This window comes from Pezoporus flaviventris, unplaced genomic scaffold (assembly GCF_033815535.1).
Source record: "Pezoporus flaviventris isolate CSIRO_AGI_PZ_B2104156 unplaced genomic scaffold, CSIRO_AGI_Pfla_v1 ptg000015l, whole genome shotgun sequence".
Lineage (NCBI taxonomy): Eukaryota > Metazoa > Chordata > Aves > Psittaciformes > Psittacidae > Pezoporus > Pezoporus flaviventris.
The window spans coordinates 15,086,026-15,101,621 of record NW_026892563.1 but is presented as its reverse complement, the minus strand read 5'-3'; the positions used below and the strand labels follow the sequence as shown (position 1 = coordinate 15,101,621).

The 15,596-nt window shown below is 35.5% G+C and overlaps 1 protein-coding gene across 1 annotated transcript in view; it reads right to left on the bottom strand.

Annotated features, from left to right (window-relative positions):
- Positions 1-15,596, bottom strand: part of BRWD1 (bromodomain and WD repeat domain containing 1) — a 55,989-nt gene that overhangs the window by 2,960 nt on the left and 37,433 nt on the right. The window contains exons 30-40 of the mRNA XM_061453543.1: positions 12,779-12,934; positions 12,383-12,503; positions 11,242-11,367; positions 10,520-10,595; positions 9,248-9,292; positions 8,483-8,629; positions 7,200-7,352; positions 6,763-6,932; positions 4,871-5,106; positions 3,440-3,619; positions 1,997-2,977 (exon numbers count right to left, since the gene is read on the bottom strand). Coding sequence (XP_061309527.1) covers positions 1,997-2,977; positions 3,440-3,619; positions 4,871-5,106; positions 6,763-6,932; positions 7,200-7,352; positions 8,483-8,629; positions 9,248-9,292; positions 10,520-10,595; positions 11,242-11,367; positions 12,383-12,503; positions 12,779-12,934 — 2,391 coding nt within the window. The remainder of the gene's footprint in view (positions 1-1,996; positions 2,978-3,439; positions 3,620-4,870; positions 5,107-6,762; positions 6,933-7,199; positions 7,353-8,482; positions 8,630-9,247; positions 9,293-10,519; positions 10,596-11,241; positions 11,368-12,382; positions 12,504-12,778; positions 12,935-15,596) is intronic.

Genomic DNA, 15,596 nt, shown 5'->3' with positions numbered 1-15,596 from the left:
GTGCAAGGAACATCCTAAACTGAATTCTCCAAAAGTACAAACAAACTGCATAGGCAGGAAGAAGAAGGACTGAACAAACACACCCCCCCCCCCAAAAAAAAAACAACTGGGAGAGCATTTAGAAGAAAGGCAATAAGATATGAAGGCATTGTTCATCAAGTTTACCATTGTGACAAGCTTCCCTAGAGCTCATGCCATCAAAGTGTAAACCTGGAAGTCCCTGCTGCAACTCTGGGTAGGCATATCCAGCCATACCTCCAGTGAGGTAATCTGCAGAGTGTACTACTATCCACAAAGTATTTCCCATCCCCTACTAGCAGGCTACACAACTTTTTAAATCTATACAGAAGCATGCTATACACTATATATCTGTAATATATATTACATAAAATAGACTATACACCATAGTACTATATATGCTATGATTTATATAGTAAAACATACTATATTTTACATGTAGTGCATATATATTATATGTATTAAAAATAACCAAGGCAAAGTTCCCACATAAAATGCTTACCTGGTTAATTGTTTAGTAGATATGTAGTTATATAGAGATAGAGTATATATTTACTTGAAAATGAATGTTATGTAAATACATAAATACACATTAATATATGTGTCTCTATGCATATATTTATATAGAAGCATACACCTACTCCAGCAGTACTTAATGATAAAAGCCAGGTGTTGCATCTATTGACTGCTGAGGAGAAAAATGAGCCATAAAGGGCATCTGCTAATTTAACAATAATTATGTGACCACATAATGGTCATATAATTTGGTAATATCCCAAATTAGCTTAAAAATTAAGAAACTGAAATGGAAAATAAGGACAAGGGGGAACGGCTTTAAACTGAAAAAAGGGAGACTGAAATCAGATACTAGGAAAAAATTCTTCATCAGGAGGGTGGTGAGGGGCTGGCACAGGGTGCCCAGAGAAGTTGTGGCTGACCCATCCCTGGCAGTGTTCAAGGCCAGGCTTGGACAGGCCTTTAAGCAACCTATTCTAGTGAAGGCGTCCCTACCTGTGGCATGGGGACTGGAACTAGATGCTCTTTAAGGTACATTCCAACCCAAGCCATTCTGTTATTCTACGATAACTACTGTCCAAAGTTACATATCATTTAATTTCAACAAAACATCGGGGGAGTAACTCACAATACAAAGAAAACAAAATGCCTGAAAGTTACTTGCCTTTAAGGAACACTGTATAGGACACAGGTATATTCCCCTTTCATGTGAAAGAAGTCTCAGACTTGGCCCTATGTCTTTAACTATCCTGGTTCTGGACATACTGGAAATTTACTATTACAGTTTCTTTACTAAGTTAACAGTATACTGAGCCCTCTTGGCAGGTGACTTTGCAATAAGACCCAAATGATGCAAGTATTCACTACTGTATTTCTTCCTTAGTGACTTTTAAAGAATATTTCATGGCCTTGTAGAAATGTACTGATACTTGAGCTTTCTCCATAGTTAAGAGTTTCCTTTATATGGGGCCTCTTCATTTGAATCAAGTATTTTAAAAGGGCACCAGCTTAAAAATTTTGGTAAACCAAACACAGAGCGCAATCTTACTTCAGGACAGATACACTCCATAGCTAAGCAAATGCAAGTTAAGTATGGAAAGAACGATCATGATTTAATGACAGGGTTTTCATGGAGAAACATATTGCCTGAAATGTAGAAGAATGGTCCGCACAAGAACTGTGCAAGAATTCTAAATACTACACAGCTACACCAAAGAGTTAATAGTTTTCTCTCTGTACTGTGTTTGGTAACCTCCCAGTTCCAAACATGTCTAGACTTCTAGACACTGATGTCAACATCATACCTTACAGTTCTCCTTCCCACATAGTTATTTTAAAACAAGGAACACTATTACACTTTGTGTAGTCCAAATCCCCCCAGTCATTATCCAGTCATTAATCTTGTTATCCCCTTCATCTAGTGAATATCAAGAGTTAGACCTATTAACTTCAAAAATTTTACCTTTTCTAATTATTTTTGTTTTTCCTTTTCTCTTCCTTTTTCTTGTTTTCGAAGACGTTTCACAATAATTACTATTTTTTGAATCTGTCTCAGATTCTGTACCAGAAACGTGATTGAAGCTGGCACAAGCTCCAGATTTTGAACTCCTTGTAATTCTACTTGGCACAAAGCTCTCAGAGACAAAACTTCTCCTGTCCTCTCTGTCTTCTGTTTCAGATTCTGCTGTGTCCTCTAAGTCACTCAAGACTTTTGCTTTTTTTAAAGGAGCAATAAACTGCAGACCAGTTGCTGTTCTACTATTCCATCTATCCAATTCAGAATCCACTTCATCCTCAGAGTTGCTCACTGCAGGCTTATTATGTGCAGATGTTGACTGGTCAGAAACTTTCTGACTGTTATCATCCTCTGAATTATGGCTTTTGGAGTCATCCTCCAAAAAGTCTAGGGTGGGACTTTTCATTCTGGGAGATACAGAATGGACTGTCCCACGTAACTGTTTATGACCATTGCTCTGCCAGTTTTTCTGCTTCATCTGTACATCTGTCTCAGAATCTGAAGTTCCATTATCAGATTCACTAACAAATCTTCTTCGTGGAGCCGATGAACCAGGTTGAGAAAGGCTTTTCTTCTTAGTAAGCTGCTCTTCTATTTCTTTTTCACTTTCAGACTTTAGGCCTACATCATCCTCAGACCCCTCCAGTAACATTCGCCTGGCTGCAGCTGAGGCATTTCGGTGAGGCAGTTTTCTGTTTTTGCACCCTATGCCAATACTTTCTGAGCTTGAAACCTCTTCCTCCACATCACTCATTAGCCTTAACTTATTAGCAGCCACAGCAGCACTTCTGCGTGGAGTTTTTCTATGTCTACCAGTACTGTTACTGAGTGACTTGGATGTCACCACTGAAGTATTTTCAGAGTCACTTCCATATAACCTTTTTCTGACAGTTTTCCTTGTATTCCCATTCTCCTGAAGAGCTGCTCCTGCAAAGAAAAGGAGATATTAATATCATAAACATAAAAATAGCAGCTTCTTAAGTCTTGTCAAATCTGGAAGAGGTACAGCCCACACACGACAAATGCAAAACACTCCTGGTGAGTTATATGCTTTTGTTGTCTGCCACAAGAAATTACTTAGCTATGTCATAAATTTCAGATTCTTTCTAGTTTAGTGACAATTAGAACTTCTTTATGAATTACTGCTTTTACTTTAGACTGTTGTGAGACATTCCCTTTCACCAGGCTCTTGCTTTCTACTCTCCTCCCCTAAGAACTAATAAAAATGTATCTTTTTAAAAGCTGAGTGTAGTATTTCCAGAGTTTCAGAACTACCAACAGATAGTATCTGACATAAACAATTAAAAAAAATCCTAATTACACTTAGTTACATATATATATATACTCTTGTGTCACTTGCCATTCATGAGAAAACTACTCAGCTCTTACCTGTTTGCTTTCTCTGAGCAGCTCGATTTCTAGTTATTCTACGATTGCTGTTCTTTCTTCTACATACACCATTGTGTAGAGGAGGTGACACAAGAGCTGTAGAGCTGTCTTTGCCATCTTCTGAGCTACTTGTAGAAGATGAAGTAGATGAAGAAGCCAAAGAACCTTCTATTTCACTTTCTGTTAGAAATAAAATAACAGTCAATTAGAATTCTATACATATGGTTAGCTTCCAGTTAAGAGCAACATTTTGCTGACCCAGGAAATCTTCAAAATTGCCTCATGATATTATCTTACAATACACTATCGAGCCTTAATGTCTTACATGTATGCAACTGATAGCTCTACAAAATCTACCACTCCATACTGATACAGTGTTCAGTGATAGGAGGCTTCTTTAACCTGTATGTAAGTTTGAAGTAAAATAACTCAGCTGTTTCCAAATAGCAGAATTGAGAAAAGCATATTAGAAAGCAACAAAGAGATCTGACAGATCACAGGACTAATGTTTCTTGCTGATTTTTTGTCAAGCTGAGGTGTAGGGCCAGAAGAAAAAGATAGGCAAGCTTTTATGTCTTGTGGAACTTAACGTCATTTGCTAACTGTGGATGACAATTCTTATGTAACACACATGGGTGTATAACCTGTACTTCATATAGGACCATTTATCAAACACACTACACCTTCCCCTACATCACAGAATCATAGAATAGTTAGGGTTGGAAAGGACCTTAAGATCATCTAGTTCCAAACCCCCTGCCATGGGCAGGGACACCTTACGCTAAATCATATCACCCAAGGCCTCGTCCAACCGACCACCTTCCTAGAAGAGCTGCTTGAAATTAAGAAATTTTATTATTCTAATTGATGAAACTTAAAAGCATCAAGTAACCATGTGGTTAGCAGATCAACTTTTTCTTATCTTACTCAACTGAACTTTGCTGTGAATCCCCATATAAAAGCTGAAAAAAAACCAAATAAAAAAACCCACCAAAAACCTGAAACCAAACACAACCACCCACTTGACTGCAAAATGGATATACAACCAAGACAGCTCTGCCTCCAAGAAGCAAGCTATCCTACTGACAGATTTCCAATTAGGTGCAAGCTTTTCCCTTAACAGAAGTTATATAAGGTTACTGCATTCTATGGGATTTTAAAGCAGAAATTTCTATGTTTAGTACACAGATATTTTTATAACATTTAATAACATAGCAGGTGTCCACAAAATACACAAAATTCTGTATTACCCAGAAAACACTGCACAGGAACCTTGTCTAAAAAAAATTTCATGTTACAAATGCAAATCTCACAACAATTTAGAATACAATTGCAAATTATGGAAATTATAAAGGAAAGGAAATATTTATAGACAATTCATTGGTAAGACCAAGATGAAAAACCTCATCTGAAACAGATGCCCTTTCTGACCTGATGATAATGCAGAACAATTTGTTAGTGTTGTGGATCTAGCTTTTCCATTCCTTTCAAAGGATGCCAGGCATGCAGAATCAGAGGATTCACCAGAAGAACTATGGTTGTAATTGCCAGCATTTGATTTATGGCTTCCAACACAGGCAGCTCTGCTTGAGGTAGGTTGAGTAGAAGAATCTTCCTGCTCAGATTCAGTTTTTGCCTGAGGCTTTAATGGTTTCTGCTTCAGATTTCTAATGAAAGAGGAAAGAAGTAAAGGCAACACGAGTTGTTAAACTATGAGAAATGATGACAATTACGTACTTTAACAATACTTCTCTCTGAAAGCTTAACTAACTGTATGCCATATAATTTTAGATTTATGGAAAGGTAGTTACATTTGTGAGCCAACAAGATGTTTGACAATTTTAACTTTGACAAGGATATGCTTCAAGTACTTTAATTAAAATAACAGTCTAGACTCCTTGTGCTGTTGTGTGAGAGAAGACATTCTTTCTCTGCTCTGAGAAACAAAGGAACTAATAATGCCTTCTAGACAGCAATGTCCTTTTATTGTTTATCAGGAAATTGTAACAGCAGCCTCAATTTCTCTTGAATTCCCAGTCTCTTGTTAATTGCACAAAAGCCTCAAACTAAGTGCTATGCATACAAACATTACTCCAAAACAAACTGAGTTTCAAAGACACAAAGAAGGTGTACCTTTAGAGAAAATCTACTGTCTAAAATAGTGTTTGTAGAGAAGCTCACTGATTCGATTCTTCCTTACTGTACGTGTTAAAAGTGCAACATGCAGTTCTGGAAAATCACTTGTTTTCACATTCAGAAGTACTACTTTGTCAGTTGCTCCCTTACAGTCACAGGTTTTCATATATTCATTGAAGTTCACAATTTGTATATGCTCTTTTTGCTATCCAAGCACTCTCACAAATAGTCCCACACCTCAGCCCTACTAAACACCACTGACTTGTAAACAAGTTATATACAATTCCTCAGATAAGAATAAAAGGGTTGTTTCAAAGGAAAATTTCTTTCTATCCAGGTGTGTGTGTTTATTCCTCTGGGAAGATGCAGGAACTCAAGGAAAACTCCCAGGAAAGCTTAAAGCTCATTGCCGGGTATGCCTGTAGCATAACCCAACATGTATGGGTACATTTGAAAATGTACAAGTAATCGGCTGAAATTTTAAGATGAGAAAGCCAAACATGGCAAAGAAATGTTTTCGGTTTGGTTTTTTTTTTTCTTCTCCCTTAAAACTCTGATTTCTATCCTTCCACTGCTAGAGACAAAAGGCTGGACAGTAGCAGAAAGGTATAAACAGAGTTTCACTTAAGCTTTTTTTTTTTTGCTTATTTAGATTTCATCTCATACATGAATTAAGAATGCAGAGTTAATAATGTCAATCACTACTTGTGTCAAAAGGTTGTTTTCCTTCAAAAAAGACATTATTTACCTACCCAAAGAATGCTACAGTAAGTACAAATTTCTATAAATTACATAGAACTTTCTCCTGCGTGTGATAAAACACAGAGTGCATGCAGCTTTGCAATCTTTGTAACATATACAGCAAGTAAATCTTTGTTTCATTCCTCATTATTTCAGTCGAATTAAATATTGATTCCTGACTGAAATATTAAAAAAAAAAAGCCAAAACAGAAAAAAACCCAAATGCAAGAAACCCAATCTTTTTCTACTCTTCGGTCCCTTCGCTCTTTCGCAGTACTTTCTAAACTATAAAAAGTATACCACTGCAGGAGAAGTTATAAAAAGTCTCACTTTTTTGAGCTAACCATTTAATAAACCATTATTATTTTCTTCATAGACTAAATATGACAGTCAGTATGAATATTAATCAGCTGTAATGTATCTCTACATCTTCATAATTCGGTTACCTGAGCATCTTGGTAGGTTGCTGCACTGAGCTTTGATTATGCAATCGTCTAGTATACCTCTGGTTTCTTCGTAGCTTTTCATTCTGTTTCTGACCATTTTTAAAATCTGAAACAATTCTTCTTATTTTCTCTTCAAATAGTGCTGACAATCTCAAGGTCATGCTATAAATCTAGATAAGAAAGTGGCTTATATTAAAACCAGAACCTTTCATCAAAAATAACACTTCCAAAATTAAAAACCATATAGAAAGGAAATAGAGAAAGCATGGCACATAATCTCATGTAATGCTAGATAAAGAAGCGAACATATCTAATAGTTTATCATACTTCTCCCACCATTAATTCAGCCAGCAGCTTTATCAAAAATACTGATACACAAACTAATTCCAAAATAATTTCATTAAGACAGGAATAGCCCCGCCCATATTAACAGCTACCTTTGACTTTTTGTTTGGAGTATAAGATTTTGCATTACTAAATATAAGCCTTATATCTTTGCACAGTTCCATTGGAGTGTCATAATTTCCAGCTTCCAGAGTTTCTTTCACTGTACCAAAGTCCATTGGAGTGTCTATAATATGTCTGTAATCCTAGAAAAAACATATGAAAAAAAAGATTCATGAAGGTACAATGGAAAAATAACACTTTCAAATTTTATTTCTATAATTTCAGGGTAATTAAAATGACCACAGATTATCTTAAACATCAGCTTCTGTTTTCAGAAGCAATGCTTTTGCTAACTAGCTGTTTAAAGTCTCAACTACATTATCTCATATAAAGTCTTGCTCATTTACGAGGCAATCTTCAGAATTCCCAAAAGTTCATGAGCTGATACAATGTCACAAGCTTGCACATGCTGATGCCCAGTTTCAATTCTCCTGAGTTTCTTCAATAAAAACTACTCAGTAACAATAACACGCAAGTCAGTGTTTTTATTGTTAATCAAAATGAGAAATCAGACTGCTATAAAATGTCATGTAATCCTCTCCTTGGTGCATTTTACTATAAGAAAAACTGATCTGGTTTAAGAAACAAAACAAAACAAACCCAAACCAGCAAAACAAAAACCACAAAGCAAATCAAAACACCTTTCTCTCCTGTTAATGAGTTTTAGAGATGCTCAAGATGTTTTTAAAACCTGAAGACCCAAACTCAAGATGTGAAGTTCACAGAAGAACACCTGCATGCTTAAGTGTTTTTTCTTTGAAAGTCTTTTGGGTTTTTAGACAATAAAGGACCAAATTGTTAACAAGAACACGATGTAAACTAAGATAAAGAGAAGGAATAAATCAAGTTCACAGCTCAGGCTCAGTAAACAGGTTTTGTAGATAGTTCCTCAAGAAACTACTGTTAATTAAGAACATACAGATTAATCTAAAATCCTGTATTTCCCTGTAAGGGACAGTAAGAAAACAAGCAAAAAAAATATTTGTAGACACCATCACTGCTCTACAGTTGTTTTGTGTTCTGTGTCAACATTTTGATGGATGTTATCTTAATGCAGTAGAGTACACAGCTGCTAATTCTAAGCACAGAGCAGAGAGATTTCTTTCAGTGGTTTGGGACTAAAGCCAAGAAGAGAACAAATAGCATCAAGAGCAATATGCAGATTTTATTATGGTACCAAATGTTAGAAGGAACACCCCCCCTTCCACCTCCAAAAAACCCAATAAAACCGGAATAATATTTATATCTTACAAGGTTAATAAGAACAACTTACAGGATACTGATCCAAATCAACTGGCTGTCTGAAAGGTTCAGAATCTTCACACTGGAAAATTAAATTCACAAGCTCCATACATTGCTTCTTCCAGCAGGTTTCATCATAGCCAGTTTTCACACTTCTTCCTTTTTTAAAGCCCCGGCCCTTGACAAAAAAATGTCAGAAGAAGACATTACTGAAACGTAGCAAGAAAAAGTAAACCTGATGATCTCTCTGGGATTATTTCTGTAGCAGAAAAACACATCTGCGATCATATTGGTTTATAACAAAAAGAGCATTACTAGCAGATTTTTTTTCCTAATATTAATAAACTCTGACAAATTATACAATTTTCTTTTACTGTCTTTCAAGGTATTGATTTTTAACACTAAGTCACAAAATATACACCTCTTGACACCAATTTATTCTCAAAAGATTTGAGTAATATCCATCACTCAAAGTATTTTTTTCCAAGCATCTCAGCTGAATAATGCTTTTATTTCCATACCATACAGGCAAGTGAACACTGTTACATTAAATGGCACTGGTATCTAACTTGTAAGAAAGATTTTCCTATACAACCACACAGAACAAGTGTAGAAGCATTAGCACAGCAAACATCTATTTAAGCAAGCCTTGTACTTCTTTAACATCAGAAAAATCCTGTTCTATGAATGTTTTAAACCCAAGCATCATTCCCACAGAATTTCAATACAGTCTCATTAACCAGTTTTTCCTGCCAGACTTGATTTAGGTATATATGGTAAAGATTAGCCAACTCACTTTTCTTCTTCTGTATGATGTTCTTGGAAGACATTTTTCATCATCCTGCACAAAATAAAATGAATCATCTTAAAAATTATGTATGAAAACACAGCTAATGGGTGCTCAGTGTCATTAAGTTTGATACTGTGGTAAAAGTACATTTTCATTCTAATTTCTTCCAGTAAGACAGAAGGTGAGCATATTTAAAAAATATAACATAGCATTTGAAAGACTTGGAAAGCAAGATCCTAGATATGACCACTGAAGATTCCCAACTCCAACTCTTCATACAAAGGAAAAACCACTGCCAGAAATTGCAACGAGAAGATACACATCAGGTTTAGGCCTCAGTGACTAAAGATTATCAGTAATTCAGTTCACTGGTAATAGATGCCACAAAACTTTGATTTTTGTTTGTCCTGAGTTTAGGAAATGACATCTTATGATCAAGTTACTTTTGGTAAAAAAACCTTACAACATGGAAGTACTACGGCAATGCTGTAGTAGTCAGATAAAGAACTAAAATGACTCAGTATAATTTGTTCTCTACATATTAATCTGCAAGGGAGAGCAACTACTTTGCAACTTTACAAAGTCTTATTAGTAAATGCCAAATTAGAAGTCAAAATGTGAAAAGGACATCAGTTTGGGCAGCTTTGGATACACTATTAATAAGCATACAGCACTGCAGATAACATTCACTGTGTAACAATTCTGCATTTTACCTTTATGAAATTCAAGATAAATGCATGTTATTAAATTCTCAATGAGGCATAGAAATCTGATGCACAATTCATATTGTGGTATACAGAGAAACTGAGAGCCAAAGCATCACTGCAATCGTTATAAATGCTAAAAGCTGAAAAGTTGTATAACTATATGAATGACAATTTTTATTTTAGAAATAACCAGATGCATATAATTAAAACCACAATGAAAATAGCTGTTCATATATTCAAAATATTTATATCATGTTTCTGCACATTAAACATGTTTCAGAAATACAGTGCCACTCACAAAACACAGAACTGCTTTAGCCGATAGCAGTCACAGTACAAAATACATATTTATTTTACTTCTTAAAATTGGCAACTCAACATTACTTTAATAAACCATCTTCTCACATCATTCCCCATATTCATAATATAATCCACATTTAACTATGTAAATGGATAAATACAAACATCTCTGTAAAAACAACTAACTGAACAATTTTACCAATAATATTTGGAGGCTAGTGGCATTTTCTTGCCATCATACATTACTGGAATTATCCACAAAAAAGCTTACCAGATCAGCATCAAGGCAATCTTGTTCATCATCTGTTGTGCTACATAGTTCAAAAATGTTTGTACAGTTCTGATCACTGTAATGCAATTAAATCTCTGTTATTGGAATAGCAAAAACATAGCTATAATTTCCTAAATTAAACCCAGCCACACTCAAAAGTTATACTTCTACTAGAAGACAGTAACTAAGAATTAAATTAAAAACAAAACTCAAGATGATTATAATATTACATCTGAAAAACTGCTATACTGTGCATTTCAGAAGTAGTGAGGGGAAGAGGGTGAAATTAGCATTAGGGATTTGAAAGGGGCCTTCATGTCTGATCTACCTGCAGGAAGACTGCCTATGCTAACTTCTTTCAAAATAATCTTTGACTGAACTGAGTCAGACAAGCTACCACAACAACTTCTACACATGTGCTAGACAGCACAGAACTTAACTTTATAGGTTGAGCTATTTTCATTTCAAGTGACACTTCAATACTATAAATACTATAAATACCAGTGAATACTACTAAGGGAAAAAGTTAAAATGTCTCTATGCTGAATGTTTAAGCATTTTTCCATTTAAGATAATACTCAGAATTATTCACTTGTCCTGCAGGGCACTGAATAGTAAGAAAACAAATGAAACAGTATTCACAACAAAGTGATGTTAAGATATTCTCCCACCATTTCAGAGCACAAGTATTCAAACAATAAATAGATTAAAATGCCACTTACTTGATAAACTTTAAGAGCTGGGTAGTGATCTTTTTTGCAGCTTTAGCGATAGCACTCCCAGGTTCATTGAAGGTCCTAGCATTGCTTTCAATATATCTGACTTCCCAAACCAATGCAGAGATTCTCCTTAAAATTAAAAAATATTGCACCTTTAATACTAAGCTAAAAAGCTTAAAAATTGCAAAAAACTTGGCAATTTTCTGTCCTGTTTAAGATAGACATCTTCTGGTTTAAATCTAATTAGACCAGTAGAAAATGCTACAAATTGAAGTTATAACATCATAGAGCTAGCACAACTATGTAATTTCATTTATAATTAATTTTTTCAATTCCTTAAAATTGTGAAGCAGTGATACCCCAAGTTCGCAGCTCTTTGCCTACAGAAATTCAAACTATTTCCCAAGACATTATTTCAGTCTTATGAAGGAGGAAAACAACTACTAATGACTCTTTGCTGTATTTATAGACAAACTGAATGCAAGTCCAGATGAAGAACACCCTTAAAGTTTCTTTTAGAACTATATCCAGCACATTCAGCAAATCATAACTCCATCATCACTACACTTCAGTTTCTTCCCTCTTTCTCTGCCATTAGTGTTTATCATTTAAAAAGCTGGTGCTACTATTTAACATGTCATCTCTGTGTTTAAGCCTATTTCTGAAAGTAATAAGTGCTTAAGGTCTTAACCCTCTTCAAGTTCAAAGCAACTAAAGCACAGCACTTCAAAATCTGATTTAAGCCCTCAGCACTGAGATAACTTTATAGTTTGTTTTATTAAAAACATTTATTGATTTACAAATTTCTCAAGAGAGTGTCAGTGTTCAGGTAACTCTGTCAGTGTGAGTCTGGAAATAGTGCCAGTGTAGGCCGAAATCAATTTCCTTAGGAACTAAGAAAATTATTCATTAAAATTGAATACATTATTTATCAAAATTATTCATTAAAAATGAACACAACATTGCAGTTATACCAACCATCAGAGCCCTGCAACAAAGCACCAGTAATGCCGAATTCAGGTACTGGACTACTGGCTTTCAGAATGTTTGTAAAAAGAACAATTGCTCTTACTAAAAAAGCTTAATCTTCCCACAGCAGAAACTCAGGGCCACATTTGCCCTTGTTTCTACTGCTAGCACTGACCTGTAAAATCTGTTAGCCAGTCTTGTCCGGATGGTGTTCAGGTCTGTTGGATAAGCAATCACAGTACAGTACTTGGGATATGTACACAGGTCAACTGGAGCAGCAAAAGCTGCCGAAATGTCTGTTAAGAAACAGCAAGATTAATTTAAATATTTCAAGGCTTGCATGCATTTGACAATCAAGCCAGGTGTTGAACTGCTTCTTGATAAAACCAATGATGTATAAAAATATAAAAAACTCAGTACAAACAGAAAGAACTGCACATGATGTATGAACATTTCTAGTACTTTGTCACAGAGAATTTTTAAAGGATGCCGTGGATGTTCTAGGGCGGATATTCTATTTGTAAATGTAACATTAGGAGAAAACTACATAAAGTTTAGATGACATGCTTACCAAGAGTCATAAGCTGATCAATACCACTGATAATCCGCTCACATGCTTCATCACGAGATCTCATCCCCCACTCCCCTTCTTGTGGTTTGTATAGTAGCTTCTCCACCTCTTCAAATGTCACGGAAACACTAGCTCCTAATTCTTCAGGCTGATCGACTGAAGAGTGATAGCAAACAGGAGAGGGTAAGGAGTGAGAATACAAACCAAGATAAATTGTTAAGCACTTACACATATTAATTACTCACATGCTCAAAACTGACAAAAAAATTGCCTTAAAGTGGAGTTTGAAGCCAAGACTAAAGGGAAAAGAAGTACACAAAAGGCATATAAAAGCAAAGATATCCCTTATTCACCTTTTCTGCAGTTCTGAATTTCCAGAAGTCCCTTTCCTCTCTATCTAAGCACTGGACTTAAAAGAGCTGTTCATATGCTTTTTTTTTTTTTTTTTTAAATGCATAACCTAACCTTCACAGGATTTTATCTTAATGAGTTAATTTGTGCCCTGACCTTAACCACATGCAAGACAGGCAAAATACTTTGTGACATTCTTCCTGGTATTAACAAGAGTGATCATTTGGACATTTAATAAAATATTTGTTTTGAACACGGCAGATCAATCATTTCAAGGCAGTAAGAACTAGTAGAAGTATCAAGCTGTAATGTATGGTTCTGTGGAAAGAGTCCACTTCCAAAGACTAATGCAATCTGGCCAATGCAGAATGACTGAGTAGATAATGTGTCATCCCTGGTTATCTTTCCTTATTAACTCCACAGATATTTTTTACTACATCTGCAGTTTCTGCACTTTCATTGTTTTTGAAAAGCTAAGTTCCTCATTTCATTTGAGCACTTGAAGAGGAACAAACATTTGAAGGTTCCTATCAGACACCGTGGGTAGGCAATAGCATTTATTTGTATTGATTAGGACAACTGGAATTAGCAGATAAATTCTTTTCATTAGCAGATAAATCCAACAGTATAAAGCATGCAGGCTAACAGTAAGAACTTCCATTAGCATCTGAGAGTCTGTCCATTAAAAATGAAAGCAAGAAACAGGATAGAGTCCTTTTCAGTGTTACGATGACTAATCCATGAACATGTTACATACAAATTCTAAAATACATTTCAGCTACAAATACTGTAGCAAGAAAAAAAAAAACAAACAAAAAACCCAAAAAACACCAGCCCAAAAAACTATACCAACTAAAAAAAAAAAAAAATACCCCAAGTTTCAGTGGGGAATCTTCTAAGTTTATGAAAAGGACTATTTTTCCTTCAGCTGAATAGGGTTAGTCTTAATAACCCCTGTTCAATATTACATTGATGGAGGCCTAAGAATTTGTTATCCACTGAAATAGTATTAGAGATGAAGCAGTTCTTCAAGAAAAAAAAAAAGGATAAAATACAAAAGGTGCTGGAAAAGCTGAAGGGACAGAGGTGACTCACTTAGATGATCCTTCTAAGTCATCTTCAAGCTAAAACAAATTCTCCAACCAAACTTCCTGAAGACAACACTAAGAGAAAGCAGCGAGTAATGCTTCTACACTTACATAAGGTTGTGTCAAGAAGAACTCAACATGGTATCTGGCACTCCATTGCATAAGCGCTCAAGAGGGATTTTCTCCTGCAGGAGTAACAACTAAAGCAGAATGACAGACTAAAACAAACAAGACTGTCCTTCTCAAGCAAATATCTCTGCTTCGCGTTCTTTGCAGCACCCTGGTACACATGTCACAGAAGACTTGTCACAACTCCTGGCATTTTATGTATATTTTCATAGTATGACCACAGTCCTAATCTAATTGAGTAAACGGGTCACAAATCAGCACCCCAAGGAGGGTTGCAGTACTTACAGTAGTACTGCTACTGACAGCTAATATATGCAACAGCCAGTTGACACCAATACTGGACTACTAAGAAGGCTGCTAAAAACTGAATTTTCAGGTCCATATGCACCAGCTTTTCCTCATCCTGACAGCATTGTCTGTGACAAGAGTGACACCTAATACTGTATCTTCATAATCATAAGACAAAACTCATGTTTACCAGATATAAAGGGTAACAAATTAAAGTTGTGGCCTGCTAGTTAGTCCAACTTCAGTGCTATTCTTCTCCCATACATCTAACTTAGCAAAGTGAATAAAAAATGCTTTGAGAGAAGAGTGGCAATCATGAGGTACAATTTTAATTTGATCTGCAAGTCATTGAATTGAAGAAAGAAAGAAAATGCAAAGGAGAGCTAACCCCTGTTTTGTACTATACTGTTAACATAATAATGCTTTCCATAAATGCCCAAAACCTCTCTGCAAGAAGCTTTACTTCCCTACAGTGCCATTTTCCATCAAAAATAAGGAGTTACAAATTGTCTTCAGGCAATTTTTGTTATTCCTCTAGCCTAGTGGCTGCTGTGGTCCTTATCCTTGACCTGTTCAGAGGATGTTCTTCTCAATTCTTTGACCTTGTCAACAAAAGACAGACTAGCTTTTAGAGCTGTGTTTTAGGGCTGGTTTTTTGTGTTTTTTTTTTTCTTTTGTGTGTGTGTGTGTGGTTCTGGGTTTTTTTTTGTTGTTTTTTTTTGGGTGTATGTGTGTGCCCCCAGTTTTTGCATGGTAAGGTCACAGCTCCTCAGATCGATCAAACCTTAAGCTCTTAACATAAGGTAGTAACTTACTAGATCAAAGAAAGAAGTTAAAATTTCTCTGATATAGTCAGTAAAGGATGACTTACACATTTAATACTATCCAGACTTAAATTAGCATCTGTAGGATGTCTGTCATTACATTGCCAGCATAGCAATTTCAAGAATCCTAGTTCTTCA